Source organism: Salvelinus alpinus, chromosome 22, assembly GCF_045679555.1.
Source record: "Salvelinus alpinus chromosome 22, SLU_Salpinus.1, whole genome shotgun sequence".
NCBI classification, from domain to species: domain Eukaryota; kingdom Metazoa; phylum Chordata; class Actinopteri; order Salmoniformes; family Salmonidae; genus Salvelinus; species Salvelinus alpinus.
Genome location: NC_092107.1, coordinates 26,174,083 through 26,192,318, shown reverse-complemented (window position 1 = coordinate 26,192,318; position 18,236 = coordinate 26,174,083). Strand labels below are relative to the sequence as shown.

The 18,236-nt window shown below is 44.9% G+C and overlaps 1 protein-coding gene across 1 annotated transcript; it reads right to left on the bottom strand.

Moving 5' to 3' along the window:
* Positions 1 to 339: 339 nt before the first annotated feature.
* Positions 340 to 17,870, bottom strand: LOC139549315 (tumor necrosis factor receptor superfamily member 19-like). Its single transcript, XM_071359631.1, has 10 exons — positions 17,380 to 17,870; positions 16,853 to 16,943; positions 16,395 to 16,508; positions 9,309 to 9,487; positions 9,062 to 9,147; positions 3,618 to 3,782; positions 3,336 to 3,461; positions 3,025 to 3,127; positions 2,065 to 2,378; positions 340 to 1,190 (listed from the first exon to the last, which is right to left on the bottom strand). The coding sequence occupies exons 2-10, from the start codon at positions 16,916 to 16,918 to the stop codon at positions 1,186 to 1,188; spliced, it is 1,158 nt and encodes a 385-aa protein (XP_071215732.1). The 5' UTR covers positions 16,919 to 16,943; positions 17,380 to 17,870; the 3' UTR covers positions 340 to 1,185.
* Positions 17,871 to 18,236: the final 366 nt, after the last annotated feature.

Genomic DNA, 18,236 nt, shown 5'->3' with positions numbered 1-18,236 from the left:
CAGCCATGTCTACATTACAAAAATATTGACCTATTTTCTATTTTACAACCAATGATTATTGATTATTTTACAACCTATTTTCTATTTTACAACCAATCTATCTACAACCAATTTGATATCACACACAAACATTCCTCATTGTTCTTCAAGATCGGTGGGTCCCCTGTGGGACAGTTGCGCTAACGTAGGCTAATGCGATTAGCATAAGATTGTAAGTAACAAGAACATTTCCCAGGACATAGACATATCTGATATTGGCAGAAAGCTTAAATTCGTGTTAATCTAACTGCACTGTCCAATTTACAGTAGCTATTACAGTGAAAGAATACCATGCTATTGTTTGAGGAGAGTGCACAGTTTTAAACATGAAAAGTTATTAATAAACAAATTAGGCACATTTGGGCAGTCTTGATACAACATTTTGAACAGAAATGCAATGGTTCATTGGATCAGTCTAAAACGTTGCAGGTACACTGCTGCCATCTAGTGGCCAAAATCAAAATTACACCTGGGCTGGAATAATACATTATGGCCTTTCTCTGCATTTCAAAGATCATGGTACAAAAAAATTTACAAAAACAAAAGTTGGTTTTGTCTTTGTATTATCTTTTACCAGATCTAATGTGTTATATTCTCCTACAATCCTTTCACATTTCCACAAACTCCAAAGTGTTTCCTTTCAAATGGTACCAAGAAAATGCATATCCTTGCTTCAGGGCCTGAGCTACAGGCAGTTAGATTTGGGTATGTCCAGATCTGCCAGATCTGTGATACTGTTGCTGCTAGTCACCTACATAAGTAGATGTAAGACATTCTTAAGCAGACATCAGACACAAAGGGGATGGCTTCTATTTACTTTGTACCAGTCAACAGTCATTTTGTCATCATTTGAACTTCATTATATCAGCCTCTGGCCCGGCAACATCGCGTTGTGCATAGATTTCTTTTCTGTCTCTGCTCTTGTGCTTTATTTTACAGTGAAGTGCTTTTGTTTGCATTTATTTACATAGTCGCTTCAGATGCGTGACGGAAGGCCGTGGGTCACAAGCCGCTTGAAAGAGATTGTGTGCCACACACTATTTTGAAATTGGTGTGTGGGCTAATGTAATCTGAAACGGGATCTTTCTGGACTGTTTTTCGGTCCAGGGTGGTTCAAGGGTGGAACACGAGCCAACTAAATCCATGTCATCCTGGAAAAAGAAAGAGTGGAGAAAAGCACACACGGTCATTAGTAATCTATCTACCTAACACAGGCCAGGCAGGGACCGAGTCAGTTAAAACAATATCCCTTCGCACAACATCAGAAAGCTCGGCTAGGATTGCGGTCTGGCCCTATCTTTGCTTCCAGTTTCCATGGACACCACTGTCCCTGCCGATCAAAGGGTGTGCAACAGTTATGGTAAAATAAGTGTGTGTGTGTGTGTTGAACTAGGCTGTTAGGACACAGAATGTCTTCTCTGTCCTGACACCTCTGTGTTGTAGCCTCTGTGTTGTAACTTTCTACATCACTGTTTTGCTGGGGCTTCTGCTGCTCTGGTCTGAGCTCATTCCCACTCACTGGATTCCATCAGTTCAGGCAGTCTGCTCTGGCTCTGAAGCTCCATTTGGCAGATACACTGAAGCTTTTTCCATAAATAGCGTGTATCTGTTTTAATGAACGACCATTTCTTATTGGTTCCATTTCATATTAATCCGGTGGGAACCTGCTATGCAGAAGAATTCTAAATAGTTTTTGAGGGGAAGGAGAAGCAGTGATGTTTCTTTACAGCACATTCCTTTCATGGCATAGTTTACCTAAGGCCTTTAGTTTCCTGAGCTTAATTGTGTTTGCACTTGCATACTTTCCCCTTTTCTTAACACAGTGAAGAATAGTATGTTACTGAGTTTGTTAATCGCTCATTGGCTTGGCTCATGTATAATTACTGGGAAAGCTTACCCTACAGTAAGTGAGCATTTTAAGTATGTTATATACCAAGCATCGCTCAATTTCAAATTGTATGTACACAGAGGACCATTCTGTCTGTCTGCATTAAAGGTCATACAGTACAGCAAGACACCACTGACCTTCCAGTGAAGATGGCTGCTGCTTTGGAAGGAGGACCTCTGTCAGGGCACCAGTCTTCTCCTGGCTCTGATCAGTTGGCTTCTCCTGTGTGTCCTCACTTAACGTGCACCCCTCTTCCTCTTTCTCCTCGCCCTCTTCCTCCACATCGCACCTCTCTGTGGGTTCTGGGTTGCAGCGGGGCGATCCCAAGCTCTCGACACAGCCGGGGTTCTGCATGAGTGGCCATGTCTCGCCAGCCTCTCTGGAGATGCAGGGCTCTGGATGGGCTTTCAGATAGGCCAGGACGTTCTCCTCACAGGGGTTTCTGCAGCATCTGTAGGGGAAAATGGAGGCTGTGTCAGCAGCATAAATCTCTCCCATTCCCAGCAATAATGATCCAACCACAGTCCCAAGGAGGCACTTCTCTGACAGTAATCTCACAAACAGACCCAAAGTTAACACCATAACAAGACTGTTGTTGGCCTTGTCTGCGTTTCTCTTCCTGTTCTGAACCAGAGGTGTGTAAAGGAATGTTGTTTGGTTTTGCAAACATTATCCACCACAGCAATGGTTCTGTCTGTCTGTCTGTCTGTCTGTCTGTCTGTCTGTCTGTCTGTCTGTCTGTCTGTCTGTCTGTCTTTCTGTCTGTCTGTCTGTCTGTCTGTCTGTCTGTCTGTCTGTCTGTCTGTCTGTCTGTCTGTCTGTCTGTCTGTCTGTCTGTCTGTCTGTCTGTCTGCACTTCTAGGTCTTTCTGGGATTCCAGGAGACATGATGTCAAACAATATCAGTTGCTGTGTTTGTTACTGGTTCTTCTGACTGTCATATCTGGGCATCCATGTACTAAAACAGATGGTGATTGTTGTTGATGAATTATGATGGTGTATGGTGTTGAACAATGTTAAGTGATGTTGATTGGAGGTTAATTAATGTTGGTTGATGGTTTTGAGTGGAGGTGAGTGGTGTTGTGTCATGGTCCTCACCCCTCGTTGAGGCTGATCTGGGACTGGAGGGGGCTGGTGTCTCTGCTCCGGCCCAGACTGCAGATTTCATCACAGCACAGGGAGGGGATCAGGTGCACTGGGCCTGGAAATCACACAGTAATAACCGTGTGACCGACCGCCAACCATTAGAACGCATGGATGACCTGGCCAATAAGCCTCAGCGTACAGTAATGCCAGTACCATAGTGATAAAGTCAAAGACTCCATACCACTTGACAGAGTGACCGGCTTGAGAACCAAGGGTCATAAAGAGTGATGTGCTTGTAGAAGCCCACCAGTAATAGGACCTACCACAGGTGTGGCCTGGCCCGTGGTGACACTGACAGCATGGGCGCTGAGGGAAGTCATGGAGCTTCCGTCGGTCCAGGCACGACAACTCTGCTCCACTGTACAGACCATCCTGGGACCTTAGAGATGCTGAAGCAAAAATACACTTTCATAATGGAGACACCAAACAAGTGCAAGGTAGCAGCTGCTATATTTCAATAGCAAAGCCACCTGTTGGTCCCAATGCTACACTGAGATTTCCACACCATTGTAATGACTTCTTTCAAATTCAAGTTGGTCACTCACCGCTGGGCTTCTTCTCCAGCAGCTGTCTCTTGAAGTAGATGACACAGAGGATGAGCAGGGCCAGCAGCACGGTGGCCAGAGCGCTACAGATGACTGCTGCCAGAGCCATGTCCCGAGGACTGGTCACCACCGGTGGGATGGGAACCAGGTTCACCCGCCCGCTACCTGCAGGGGCAGAGATAGAGACGAGGGGAGAGAGAGAGAGAGAGAGACGGTCAGAGAGAGAGACGGGGAGAGAGAGAGACGGTCAATATGATCATCAAATGTCACCACTGCAGGTCTTCTGACATAATAACATGGTAAATTACTGTAGAAGTTGTAAAAAGTTTAATTAAATAAAACATTTCAATTGTATAGTTTTAAAACAACTATATTTTAGAGTCGACTGTGTCATGTCTTTGTCTGACCTTGGTAGTGCAATCTGGCCATATTGAAAACAAGTATTTTTCTACACCTGAATTGTGTCCATTCTAGGTCTATGTTTATTACTGGCATGTAGTAGCTGTCTTTGACCCACTGAGTCCTCCAAGGAGACAGGCTCAAAGGAGAATGTCTGGAGTAGATTCCCCCCGTCCCTCCGGAGGATGAGTTATTACAGTCATTCATCCCCCTACCCCAAGGCCCTCTCATGCCAGTCATACAGCCCCGTCATTATGTCTGTGTAGTCTGGCCAGACGTTTGAAACAAGCCTGGTGTGTGTGTGTGAGTGTATGTGTGTTTATCCCATGACTGCAACTGCTGCCATTGTCTAGGATCCCCAACGCCAAACTGTTCACACACTCTCACATTAAGGGACCTGGCCTAGACGACAGCTTCTCATTAAACACTTTCCCACGGATATGGAACATCAGGGCTTAATGTGCCAGATGTCATAACAAATTAGATACAATCTCCTTATGCTAAATTAAGGTTCAATGACTAAAATGTAATTGTAATGATTCTTTATCGGATATAACTATCTACTTAATTCCTCAAAAAAGCAAGGAATAATTTGGTACATGACGGATGTCTAGTCACAAGGTAAACTGATATTATTTCAAAAAGCAACAGAAGTATGATTGTATTATCTGTGATTTACATTTTAGGTCAATATTACTCTCCCTCATCACAATTACATTCTTATAGAATTCAAAGTGAGTCAAGAGCTGTGCATAGTTGATGTGTAGGTTTACATAGAGAGCAAACAAAATACCTAAAGTAATACTACGCCTACTATGACAAAGTGACTGGCTACCCGCCCCCTATAAAAAAAAATTGTGATTATGTGAGATCTGTTTAATATCTTTTTTGTTTGAAAAATATTTTTCAATAGGCCCCTTCAATCGCTGTTTGCTTTTTAGTACATTAATCATAAAACAAAGTGGGTTTGGTCTTTTCAAATTCAAGAGTCCTTTGTTATGCAATGTAAACATTACTTTAGCCTTGGAAAAGGTTTTATATTCCATCGGGATAGAGGATAGGGGATAAGGGTATTTGTACATTCCATCTGAGGAAGAAAAAAATCCCAAACTGCCGGTGAAGCTTAAAATTTCAGTGTGACCCGGTTACATTTAAATATACATTGTAAACAAACAGGTGATAATGGCTTATTAAAACAAGATTAGGACGTTTCAGGGGAGATAGGTCTTCAAAACTGTTATGACAGAAACCAAGTGCCATTTTCTAACAGTTTTGACAGGAGTGCACTGCTCAGATCAAGGCAAATACATAAATTACACTAGACAGTTTATATAGCGGAATATAACTTGATATATGTTGAGATGATTTTGTGAGGATACGGTAACATTCTCCACTAAATCAAACAACTTCAAAGAAAATCTTTGAATGGTATTCCTATCCATCTTTTGGAAAGTCCTCTATCAAAGTAACCCAAAATTACTTGCTGAAAGATTTGACAACACCTACACCCATGCTTACACAAGCAAGGTACATAATTTTCTCACCATGGTGCAGAAAACCTCTCAGACTTTTTCTTCCACTGTACAGTTGTTGAAACTCCATGTCATGGCCGTCCCGCCTCTGATCCAGCCAGCCCTCCCCACTCCCCTCCGCAGCCAGCTGTCTCCCCCACACCCCCAGCCCAGTGGCAGCCCTTATCACTCCCAGACAGCTGTCTCCCCCACACCCCCAGCCCAGTGGCAGCCCTTATCACTCCCAGACAGCTGCAGCAAACACAGATTAAGGCTGGCCCATTGAGGAGACCTCACCTGCCGATCGTATCAACCCACCGCACTCTGCCAATAAACTGCTTGTTTTGATACATGTTCTCCTCTCTCCCTGTTGACTTTTGAGAATGCCAAACTTAAAGCCATAGCCTTGTGTATGACAGGCCACAAAAAGACAGGGAACCACCAACCCACTGGCACAGACGTCTAGTTCAATGTCTAGTTTTGATTTACATTTGATTGAGTAGTCAACTAACGTGAATTCAATTTGAAATCAACAAAAAAATTCACCTTGTCATTAGATTTAGGTTAAGAAATCAGACATTCTCTTATGTTGATTACTTTTTTCAAATCCTACCGGTTTTCCACGTTGATTCAACATCATCATGTGAATTGTTTTGGTTGAAATGATGTGGAAACAACATTGATTTAACCCGTTTTTGCCCAGTGGGAAGTATGAATGGCCCCTTCTGAAAACTAATGGTGACCCCATCCACATTCATCACCTGTGAAACTGGAATTACTTCCCATTGCCAAAGAGGTATGAGCCCTCCACAACCAAGAGTTTGTATTTTTGACTAAACAGACTTTCCTATCATAAATACAGCCAACACCCCTTTTAGTGTTGCAAGAAAAAAAAACTAGCATTGCCATGGGGTTGTGGGTTTATACATTTAAATGGATACTAGATTACGGCAGTGGTGAGGCGCTTTGCTGCTCTGAGCATAAACACTTTACTCATGTCAATTCTTTAAAACATTTTTTATTTAACCTTTATCTAGGCAAGTCAGTTAAGAACAAATTCTTATTTTCAATGACGGCCTACCCCGGACAATCCCAGACAACGCTGGGACAATTGTGTGCCGCCCTAAGGGACTCCCAATCCCGGCCGAATGTGATACAGCCTGGATTCAAACCAGGGACTCTAATGACGCCTCTTGCACCGAGAGGCAGTGCCTTAGACCGCTGCGCCACTCGGGAGTCCTGATTGGCTCTTGAGTGACTTTGTTTTGGTGGAGTTGATTTTAAGGGTTGACCGCTCTCATTTGGCTTGTGTTGGTTTTCAACTCAATCTAGATAACTTTGTGCATGCTGCTAACACTACTTTTTTACAGTCAGTGGTCAGGAGACATGACATGGACCTTTGAAGTTAGGAAAGTAGAAGTAGAAGAAATTAAATACTGAGATAAAGTTGTCTGAATGTAACAAGTTGAGAGAAATGAGGATGGATATCAGTCGGGTCATGATTTTTAGGGTCTTGAGTAGCACTGACCACAGGCCCTATCTCTAGGAAAAGTGTTACAGTTGCATGAAGAGGTGATAAGAGTCTGCATTTTGCTTCAAACAAAATTGGACTGACTTCCTTTTGTGTATGCTGTGAAATCCTGGTTTGAGATACAAGTGTCTAAAAATATTTCTCTGACTGTTAAGCTTCCATCTTAAATAAGAAGCAATGATTATTGGTTTGGTAATAGAAAAAAACTGACTAAATTCCCATATGACCTTGGCGTAAATCTGTTTTGGAATGAGTAAAAATGGCGAAACGGTTCTGGAGCTGGGGATTGGGGGGTGCTACGGTCGGCCTCTCTCCAGACAACTTTTACAGCTCTACCGTGACACAGACGAAACTCCTGCAGATGAAATACATTAAAGCGACTGAAGGAATCCATAAAACACAATCTAATTTTTACTCTGCCCCAGAAACTGTCCAGGAGACTGAAGTGCATTAAGATTTACGGCCTCCTCCAAAAGCGGCCTCCCTGCACAGCTGCAGCTTCGCCCCGGGCCAGTGTAGCCTATTATAATGATCTGCCCTTTAAGTTTTCACCACCCTCCACAAGATAACACTAGAGGAAGAGAGTTCAAGACTTTCAAACATTTGGAAGACTCCCTGTCGTAACTACCAGCTTTGCTCTCTCTGGGAGACAATGGCCATTTTGATTAATGGGCTTCTGCAATCAAAATGGCAAGCCAGACAGCCAGCCAAACATACAGACATGCATAACTTAGATGTCCCAAGGCCCATGTTCAGGATTTCATATGGTTTAGTCATATGTAGACTCTATCTAGACAAATACTGCATGCCTTACAGTTATTGCTTGAAAATAAATATTTATTGTCCTATCCAAAAATGGTAGTAGTAAAACAAGCTCATATTGAGGGTGTGACACAGAGTTACATATTAAATGTAAGTAGATTTTTTTTCCATCTCCAGAAAGAGCAAATGTAAACTCAGTTTGTGAGTTCAAGTTGTCTGATATCCTGGAGACGTTTTCATTTATCTAACAGAGGGGTGCTAGACCTAGCTGGATACACACACGCTGCCAAACCTTCTCAAGGAACAGCTGCGGCCTCCACAAGCATCAGGAAGTCACACTGATTTACCAAAGGTATAAGTTAGCTAGCCCACTCTCTCTGTGTGAGTGACAAAAATCATAAGGTTATACTTAATCACTGGTAATGGCCGGAAAAAGGTGGCTAATGAGATGTAGTAGTGGCCTACTGGAATTCAATCCGCTGCTTTGTGAACAAAAAACCCGTTAAGAAATGCTTAATAGACCTCTGTGGATACATGCTAGCAAATTACACTACAAAGTTTAAGAATTTTACTGTACATGATGTGACACTACACTCTCTTATTTCATTCAAGACCTAACTAAAGAAGCATGATGTGATGCAATCATTTCCACACTATTATTTCGAAACATTGCAGCTCCTTTTTGTCTTGAAATATGTGGATGGAGGCTTTTACTTAAGAGGTTTTCGCTGAGAATGGAGCGATGATAGTGGGTCTTATTGTCACAGCTAAAATAATCCAGTTCTGGCAAGACTGACTATTTTGCTAGCAGTATCCATTTCAACATTTATGGGCCTGCTTGTAAAACTAAGCATTTATTTGGGCATAAAACATAGTTGGCTGGCTCAATGAGAATTTACTGAATGAACAGTGATTTTCTCCACCCATTGGGGTTGTGGTTCTGATTACTCTAAGGGCCTTGTGCTGGCATGTTTCAGATGAAGGTATGTGCTTTGTTATGGCATTATGGCCTGACATGTTTTTGGGGTCTTGGCTGTACTTTTAGCCTGGAGTTCAATAGTTTTAATTAATGATGTTCTCAACTTCTCATTCAAGCTACGAATATTCCTTATTTTGCCTATAATTTCCCTGGCTACATTCCTTGGCCTGATGTGAATGGTTCAATTTAATGAGAACTTTTCCTCAGAGGCTCTTCTGATGTTACACAACTTCTAGTAAAGGAAGAGAAAGTAAGTCCTCACAGTGTGGTTCATATGGAGGTGGAGGGTCCCCACATGGTATGCACTCCATATCTTGGAATCCACTCAGCTTAGTTTTCCTGTAAAACCTGTTAAACATAACATAGCATTGGATTATTATGAAATCTGTTTAATTGATTGTGTGCAGTAACGAACCAATACTTTGACCATTTATCTATAGTAACAGAGTAGTAGTACACTGGTAGTAGAAGTAGAGTAGTTGTTGTACGTGATTAAGCTCTTCCCTCACCCAGGCAGACAGTCTCCGCACACAGCATTTCTGGTGGTGGAACAGTTGCCCTTCTGGAAGCGGTTGTTCAGGCCACAGTCCAGGCAGGGCTTGCACTTCTGCAGGCTCCGGTCCTCTTTGTAGCGGTTGCTTCTGCAGGGCACACACCGGGCATCCTCTCCGTAACCAAAGCCACATTCCTGGAGGGATTAACAGGAGAAATCCCCTGGGTGAGAGGTGGGGCTGGGGGCAGCTGGAAAAAGGCTCTGAATGTGGACTTTATTTATTTATTTTTATTTAACCTTTATTTAACTAGGCAAGTCAGTTAAGAACAAATTCTTATTTACAATGACGGCCTACCAAAAGGCAAAAGGCATCCTGTGGGGACGGGGGCCTGGGATAAAAAATACAATATAACTATAGGACAAAACACACATCACAACAAGAGAGACAACACAACACTACATAAAGAGAGACTTAAGACAACAACATAGCAAAGCAGCAACACATGACAACACAGCATGGTAGCAACACAACATGGTAGCAACAAAACACGGTACAAATATTATTGGGCACAGTCAACAGCACAAAGATCAAGAAGGTAGAGACAACAATACATCACACAAAGCAGCCACAACTGTCAGTAAGAGTGTCCATGATTGAGTCTTTGAATGAGGAGAATGATATAAAACTGTCCAGTTTGAGTATTTGTTTCAGCTCGTTCCAGTCGCTAGCTGCAGCGAACTAAAAAGAGGAGCGACCCAGGGATGTGTGTTCTTTGGGGATCTTTAACAGAATGTGACTGGCAGAAAGGGTGTTGTATGTGGAGGATGACCAGGGTGTCTAAAATTAAAGAATGATCTTGGCTTCCAAGATCATAAGGTAACATCTTACACTGGCAATAATCTCCCCGACTCTCAGAATCAATACGTGACCTTCCGCAACAGGACCCCAGAATGGCCGGGTATTTCAAAGATAAAGGCCCTCGGGGACAACCACTGTTGTATTATTGCAAGTTTATTGCTGGGTTTATGTATGACTGGTCATTCTGGGACAACTCAGTGAGTGCCCTGGTGATAGAGAGGCCAGTGTATGTAGGCAACGCTTCAGTTAGATACGGGGCAGGGATTATGGAGAGGTGCCCAAGAGTAAAAAGTTGAATACCTCTCCTGGTCCTACAATGGGTACTGCACTTAAAAAGCACAGCATCTATTACTGAATGAGTGATCTAATATGGAATCAGCTTAGTTGTCAGGCTTAAACCTCTATAGCGAATCTAAGATGGAAAATATTACTGGACCCATATTAGATATACAGTATTATCACCCTGTATATATTATCTATATAACATGAGTATATCTGTTTACTATTGGATTAATGGGTACACCTCATAAAATGGGGACAAGAGAATATAGCCTATTCTGTTTTGTCAAAAAATATATAATGGGGTGTATGTAGTAAGTCTAATGTTAATGCAATTCCTATTCATGAGGCTGACAACCTTGTTTTCCTATGGTCACAGGAACATTTACATTTCTGCTGATCATCGCATCCCACGCCAAGTAAAAGGACCGTGCTGGAATGACATCAGTCATTGTGTTATCTGCAGCAGCTGCCCCCGTCCACTATTAAACCACTGTTGCCACACTGCATTCCCAGACCAGGCTGATTGATGGGGGGGGGGGGGGGGGGGCTCATATATCATTAACGTGAAGGTGAGATTCAAACAGGGCACTTCTCTCCTTGACCTTGTCATGTTTCACCGCCTGGGCATGCAGTCGCACCAAAATGTGGGCAGACTGGCTAAGAAAAATTTAAAAAGCGAGGCAAAGATGGGATCCCGTGATGGCCCCACAGAGTCGGGGCAGAAGATAGAGGAATTTAGCCATTTCAGCTAAACACATATGAGACGACATTGGACCTTGGCTCTGGCCGGAGGAAGGCTATGACAGGGCTGCAGCTGTTGTTGTGTGCTCTCCATATAAGGACCTTCACACCAGCAGAGCAGGGAACAGTGGAAAGATGAGAGACAGAGCGAGAGAGAAAGAGGGAAGGGAGATGATGACAACGGAGAGAAGGAAATAAAGTTACAATTTTGATTCATGGAGGATGGTGAACCGTGGAGCCTGGGTTTCTCCTTGTGCACGCCATGGAAGGCTAGCTGCTGCAAAGCAGTCAGAGCAGAGCTGTTTAGAGTGGTTTTGGACAGAGGAGCGTCGTCCAACTTCCAGATGAAGGGGCCTTAAGAGGATTGATCCCCACAAAGCTGGGCGCTGGCACACTGTCCATGTGGCACTGCATGGCAGTGGATGGGGCTGCCATGTGCACAGGCCAGGGCACAGAATAAAAGGAGCACTCAGCCAACTTGTCCCCTCTCCACCCAGGCAGAGCTGTAAGGAATGATCCAGGAATGATCTAATTCAGTCCTTTGTCTCTGGTAATTGGATGGAAACACCTTCTTTTTTTTTACAATAAAGATGCTGTCAAGGTATCCCATCTTTGGATGCAGCCAGGAATCACATAATGCTACTGTCTCATTTAAATGGAGCTAATTGGGTATAGGTAAATTAGCTTTCAAGTGCGTCATTACTTCCATGGGTTTAGGATGATCTAGCCTAAAAAGTGAGCACAAAAGCCAGTGCTTACAAGTCTCATTTTACTCCTATCTCCAGATCTAGTTTTTGGTGAGAATGTCAAGCAAAACAGCACAGAGGTAGAGCTGTGTGGAGGGAAGAGAGAGAGAGCTGGCTGGGTGGGGTTAAAGCATATTCAGACCGGGAGATAGTTCAGAGATCAGGAGGGAATCACAAGAGTCTCTAGGGGGGCCAGTCATCTGATCCAGTAATGAATGAGTTCGTAAAACAATATGAGTTTGTTAATGCAGTGTGCCATCTAATGTTCTCCACACACTGCCACACTCTTTCAATGTCTAGTGTCTACAAATCAAAGACATGTTGCCTCTTTGCCAGTGGCTTAATGCAGCTCCCAGCTTGCATGCACTATATGTGGGGCAGTCACTCCTGTGTGTACTGTATGTACTATGTGTACTGTATGTACTGTGTGTACTGTATGTACTGTATGTATATATTGTTTGGAATCGTAGATTTGTGCAAATGTGACGAAATGCTGGATGAAAGACAAGGCGAGGACTTCTGTAATTTTCGAGGATTTAATAGAAATAAACCTGTGCACAAGTGAGAGTTGTGTGATTCTCAGAAGAGCTCGCAACAATCTGACCCTCAAAGTCAGGAAGCTTGTTAAATACCATCCTCTGTTCGTTCTCCAAGTTCCAGGGCCCTGGTCAAAACATTAATCAAGATTGTTGTTGAGACCACTTGGGTCAGAGTGAATCGTATATTAGCTATCTCTGTCATTTGAAACCACTGGTGGCTGAATTTACAGCCTGGGGGGGTTACCTACTTTATGGTGACTCCAAAGGGGCTGAGTTCAGATTTAAGGGGGAAGGAATGTAGTTCTTAACAGTATGTATGTTTGATATGAGGACAAAAAACAAAGCAACCCTTGCTAGCTAATAAGTTATGTGTCACGTTCTGACCTTAGTTCCTTTTTTATGTCTTTATTTTAGTTTGGTCAGGGCGTGAGTTGGGGTGGGCATTCTATGTTGTTTTTTCTATGTTTTGTTCTGTTGTTCTATTTCTATGTGTTTGGCCTAGTATGGTTCTCAATCAGAGGCAGGTGTCAGTCGTTGTCTCTGATTGGGAGCCATATTTAGGTAGCCTGTTGTCTATTGTGTTTTGTGGGTGGTTGTTTCCTGTGTCTGTACCATACGGGACTGTTTCGATTTTCGTTTGTTCTTTCACTTTGTTATTTTGTATTTTTGTAGTGTTCAGTTTTTATATTAAAATGGACACTTACCACGCTGCACATTGGTCCGATATCTCTTACTCCTCGTCAGAAGAAGAGGAAAGTCGTTACAGAACCACCCACCAAAAAAGGACCAAGCAGCATGGTATCGGGCAGCAGCGAGTTCTGGACTCATGGACATGGGAGGAGATTCTGGATGGAAAGGAACCCTGGGCACAGGCTGGGGAATATCGCCGCCCCAAGGCAGAGCTGGAGGCAGCGAAAGCTGAGCAGCGTTGGTATGAGGAGGCAGCACGGCAGCGCGGCTGGGACGAGAAGCAGCCCCAAAAATCTATTGGGGGGGAACACGGGGAGTGTGGTTAAGTCAGGTAGGAGACCTGAGCCAACTCCCCGTGCTTTCCGTGGAGAGAGGTGGTCCGGGCAGCACCGTGTTATGCTGAGAAGCGCACGATGTTAGTTCGAGACCTGCGCCTCCACGGACCGGTCTATCCTGTGCCTCCTCCAAGGACCAGGCCTCCAGTAGATCTCTCCAGCCTGGTGAGTACTGTGCCTTTTCTAAGAACCAAGTCTCCTGTGTGCCCCTCCAGTCCGGACGATCCAGAGTCTCCCTCCAGTCAGGACCCTCCAGAGCCGCCGTCTGTTCTGAGCCGCCGGAGCCGCCCATCTGTCCTGAGCCGCCCATCTGTCCTGAGCTGCGCGTCTGTCCTGAGCCGCCTGAGCCGCCCGTCTGTCCTGAGCCGCCTGAGCCGGCCGTCTGTCCTGAGCCGCCTGAGCCGGCCGCCTGTCCTGAGCCGCCTGAGCCGGCCGCCTGTCCTGAGCCGCCTGAGCCGGCCGCCTGTCCTGAGCCGCCTGATCCGCCCGTCTGTCCTGAGCCGCCTGATCCGCCCGTCTGTCCTGAGCCGCCTGATCCGCCCGTCTGTCCTGAGCCGCCGGAGCCGCCCGTCTGTCCTGAGCTGCCCGTCTGTCCTGAGCCGCCTGAGCCGCCCGTCTGTCCTGAGCCGCCTGAGCCGGCCGCCTGTCCTGAGCCGGCCGCCTGTCCTGAGCCGGCCGCCTGTCCTGAGCCGCCTGATCCGCCCGTCTGTCCTGAGCCGCCTGATCCGCCCGTCTGTCCTGAGCCGCCTGATCCGCCCGTCTGTCCTGAGCCGCCTGATCCGCCCGTCTGTCCTGAGCAGCCTGAGCCGCCCGTCTGTCCTGAGCCGCCCGTCTGTCCTGAGCCGCCCGTCTGTCCTGAGCCGCCCGTCAGTCAGGAGCCGCCTGAGCCGCCCGTCAGTCAGGAGCCGCCTGAGCCGCCCGTCAGTCAGGAGCCGCCTGAGCCGCCCGTCAGTCAGGAGCCGCCCGTCAGTCAGGAGCCGCCTGAGCCGCCCGTCAGTCAGGAGCCGCCTGAGCCGCCCGTCAGTCAGGAGCCGCCTGAGCCGCCCGTCAGTCAGGAGCCGCCGGAGCCTCCCTCCAGTCCGGGTCTGCCGGAGTCTCCCCTCCTGTCCGGAGCTGCCCCTCCAGTCTGGAGTTGCTCCTCAGTCCAGTGGTGCCCTTTACTAGGGTCTCAAATCCAGGGTCGGTGACGAGGGTCGCCGCTCCTAAGGTATCACAGAAGTGGGCCGGGATTATGGTGGAGTGGGGTCCTCGTCCCGCTCCAGAGCCGCCACCGCTGTAAATGCCCACCCAGACCCTCCTCTATAGGTTCAGGTTTTGCGGCCGGAGTCGGGGGGGGGGGGGTACTGTCACGTTCTGACCTTAGTTCCTTTTTATGTCTTTATTTTAGTTTGGTCAGGGCGTGAGTTGGGGTGGGCATTCTATGTTGTTTTTTCTATGTTTTTGGCCTAGTATGGTTCTCAATCAGAGGCAGGTGTCAGTCGTTGTCTCTGATTGGGAGCCATATTTAGGTAGCCTGTTGTCTATTGTGTTTTGTGGGTGGTTGTTTCCTGTGTCTGTGTTTGCACCATACGGGACTGTTTCGATTTTCGTTTGTTCTTTCACTTTGTTATTTTGTATTTTTGTAGTGTTCATTTTTATATTAAAATGGACACTTACCACGCTGCACATTGGTCCGATATCTCTTACTACTCGTCAGAAGAAGAGGAAAGTTGTTAACATAATGTAAGTTGATGAAAATGACAAATATTAGATCATTTTAATAAAAGACTTCCCTGATGCTTTGGTGGTTCCCTGAAGGAAGAGCTAATTGATGTTTGTGATTTTTCTTTACAACAATACAGGCAGACATCCAGAAGATGGTATAATCACATTCCATATGTTGCTATGGCAACCACACAGCCTTATTAGAGCCTCCCTCCACTGTGAGATGGCTTCCCGCTACCACTTAGAATGAATGAGGCAGCCAATTATTAACCAGGACCCCCAGGGTGTCTAGCATTCATGACTGTTGAACTGGCAGAGAAACATGGGGCCCACTGAAGCGTACCACCACTGACTGCATGTCTGTGTGTAACAAGATAAAAGGCAACCTGGTAGAAATGTATGTGTGCAACAGATGTTACGAGAGGGCAATTTAGTATAAGATGGAAGGTTTTTACCTGTGCTTAGCTGAGCACATGTTGAAGTGGTAGGAGGAAAAGCATTGCTAAACTAACTTTGCTCATGGCCTTCCAACCCGTTTCTACACAGCCCACACAGAGCACCATGCCTTTGGCAAGAATAGTGATAAAAGGCATTCCCCTCTCACTGTACAGCAAGTTTATGCATGGTTTCCTTCAAACATTGGAGACAATAACTTGGTCAGGGAACTTGGGGGAAAACAATGGAATCCATTCAGCAACAGAGGGTCGAAGTATGGGTGTGACTGATTAAAGAGCGGTCGGTGTTCTACAAAAGCCATTTGGCCCTTTTCTCCATGAAACAGAGGAAGTCATAAATAACCTCAGTCCCCTGGATAATATTCACTATTCTAAACACTGGAATCCATTCTATTGATGAACGCAGGTCTTTCACGAAAAAAAGCGGTGTATTTTTTTTACCAAGTGTATATCTTATCCAGAGGTTATTCAGGTTTCTGAAGTTCCAACATGATTTAAGTGATCTGTTAGTATCCAGTTGTATCATAGTTTCACTCTCTTTCATTTTTATAGATCAAGTTTTCCTTTCAACTGTGATGAAACATGCTATAAACTTGTTCAACTGAGGTGTAATCATCTGGACTACATTTCCTACATATTTTTTAAGTCTGTATGTAAAGTGCAGTACATTTAAGGGCACTCTTAAGGAGAACATAATGTGTTGATGTCTAAGTTTTACTGTCTATATAGGGTACATTACTAGGCTTCAGACCTTTGATAGCTCCTGTCCCGCGTCGCACTGTTTGCAGGGTTTACAGTTCCCGAGCTGATCCTTGTACTCCTGTTCCCTGCATTCACTGGTCTCCTCCTCTGCCGTTACAGGAACCTGAGAGGGAATAATAATTTAATACTGAGCAGCTAGGGATTCCTGCGTTTCATCATGCCTTTCATCAGTAAGAGATAATGTGAACCGAGTCCAGAGCGGGCGTAATCCCACTACAATAGTGCTACTATTTCACCCACTGGCTTTTACTCCTCAAACCATGTAGACTACTATATCTGTCCGTCCACACATTGATGTCCTGCCAGATCTGACAACAGTAACTTAGAATGGAGACTGTTACAAAGGCTATTATTCCTTGGACATTACAGATCACAGATCAGACTATAAATGGCCTGTCAAAAGCCTGATATCACACTAGTTGGGTAAATTCAATGCAGAGCACTTACCAGAGATGAGTATATTACATGAAATATCAGTAGAAGTAACCAGGTGTGACCAAACATCCAGGCCATTTTGAGGGGCTACTGTGGAATGAGTCTGGAAAAGAGAGAGATATAGAATGAAGATGTGAATTTCTACTCTGTTCAACAACAACAAAAAAACATAAAGGAATATTGTGGAACCTTGGATTGGTGTCAAAAAGCCAGTGAAAATTAGCACAATAATCATGAGTAGGTACATATTTGTTCTCAGCCACTTTCCTCCAAACAGGTAGACATAGTGACCAATCACAACATAAACACAACATACCGGTTTTGTAACAACTATGTTGGAACATTGTAACAATGTTTTTGATGAGATAGTTGATATATTCAGCGAGGACAATGATGCGACATCATGCGTCAAAACCGGCCAGGGCTATGACAGAATTATCTTATCAAAAGTCAAAACATTTATGTTAATAGTTTCAGTTTGTTGAATGTCTCAAAATCATATAGGCTACAAAACAACTGCAGCCCTCTGTACGTTTTACCTGGGATGTGCTGCTGTAGTCTGATCGGTTCTTTAGTCGTTCTTTCCCTGGCTGAATGAGTGTAGTTTCAGACAGATATCCACTCCTATGCGTTCTGCATAGGGCTCCAGACCATTCCAGCCATGCGATGTGCTCTCTGCCCGGCTGCGCTGCTCCAGTCCAGAGGAATCCCCGGATTGAAGACAAAATCAGCGTGGAGATCAAAGGCAGGGGATGGCTGCGATCTAAAGCATGTAATCTGATCTCTGATCGGCCTCTAGGCCTACATCAAAGCGCAATCACAGGGCGGACACTAGCGCTACAAACAGGTCATTATGATCGCATGACAATAACCTCACAATTCGATAGAATTGCATGCAAGACAGAGGGATCATTAAAGTAGAAATGCAAAGAGTTTGCAAAGTGCAAGGCGTCGAGATCTGGTTGTGTTGTTATTCCACTTCCAGGGCCGCCTCCCTCTGTGCGATCCCCGGTCTGTTTGTTTGGTTTATCTGAGGGCTCGCTGTTTGATGCCAAGCTTGGGTTTGAAGTTGAGCACAGCCCTCAACATTCCCTTTCATCTCAATGAGCTGCAGATGCCATGACGTCACTTTGCTGTTCTGGGATTGGTCGGGCCGACTGTCTGCAGCTTTTAGAGAGGAAACCAGCCATAAAGTTAACAATCTGAAAGAGGCTGAGAGCAAGCAAACTGTCTCTACTTTATGGTGGTCAATTTGGATAAGATAGGCTGCAGTAGCTACCCTTTATGTTTAGAGTTTATAAAGGGTTTATAACCAGCTTATAAAGAGTTTAGAAGATGTTTATAGACGTTTGTAAATTGTTACAATAGGTCAAATCATTAATGTTGTGGCTTAAGC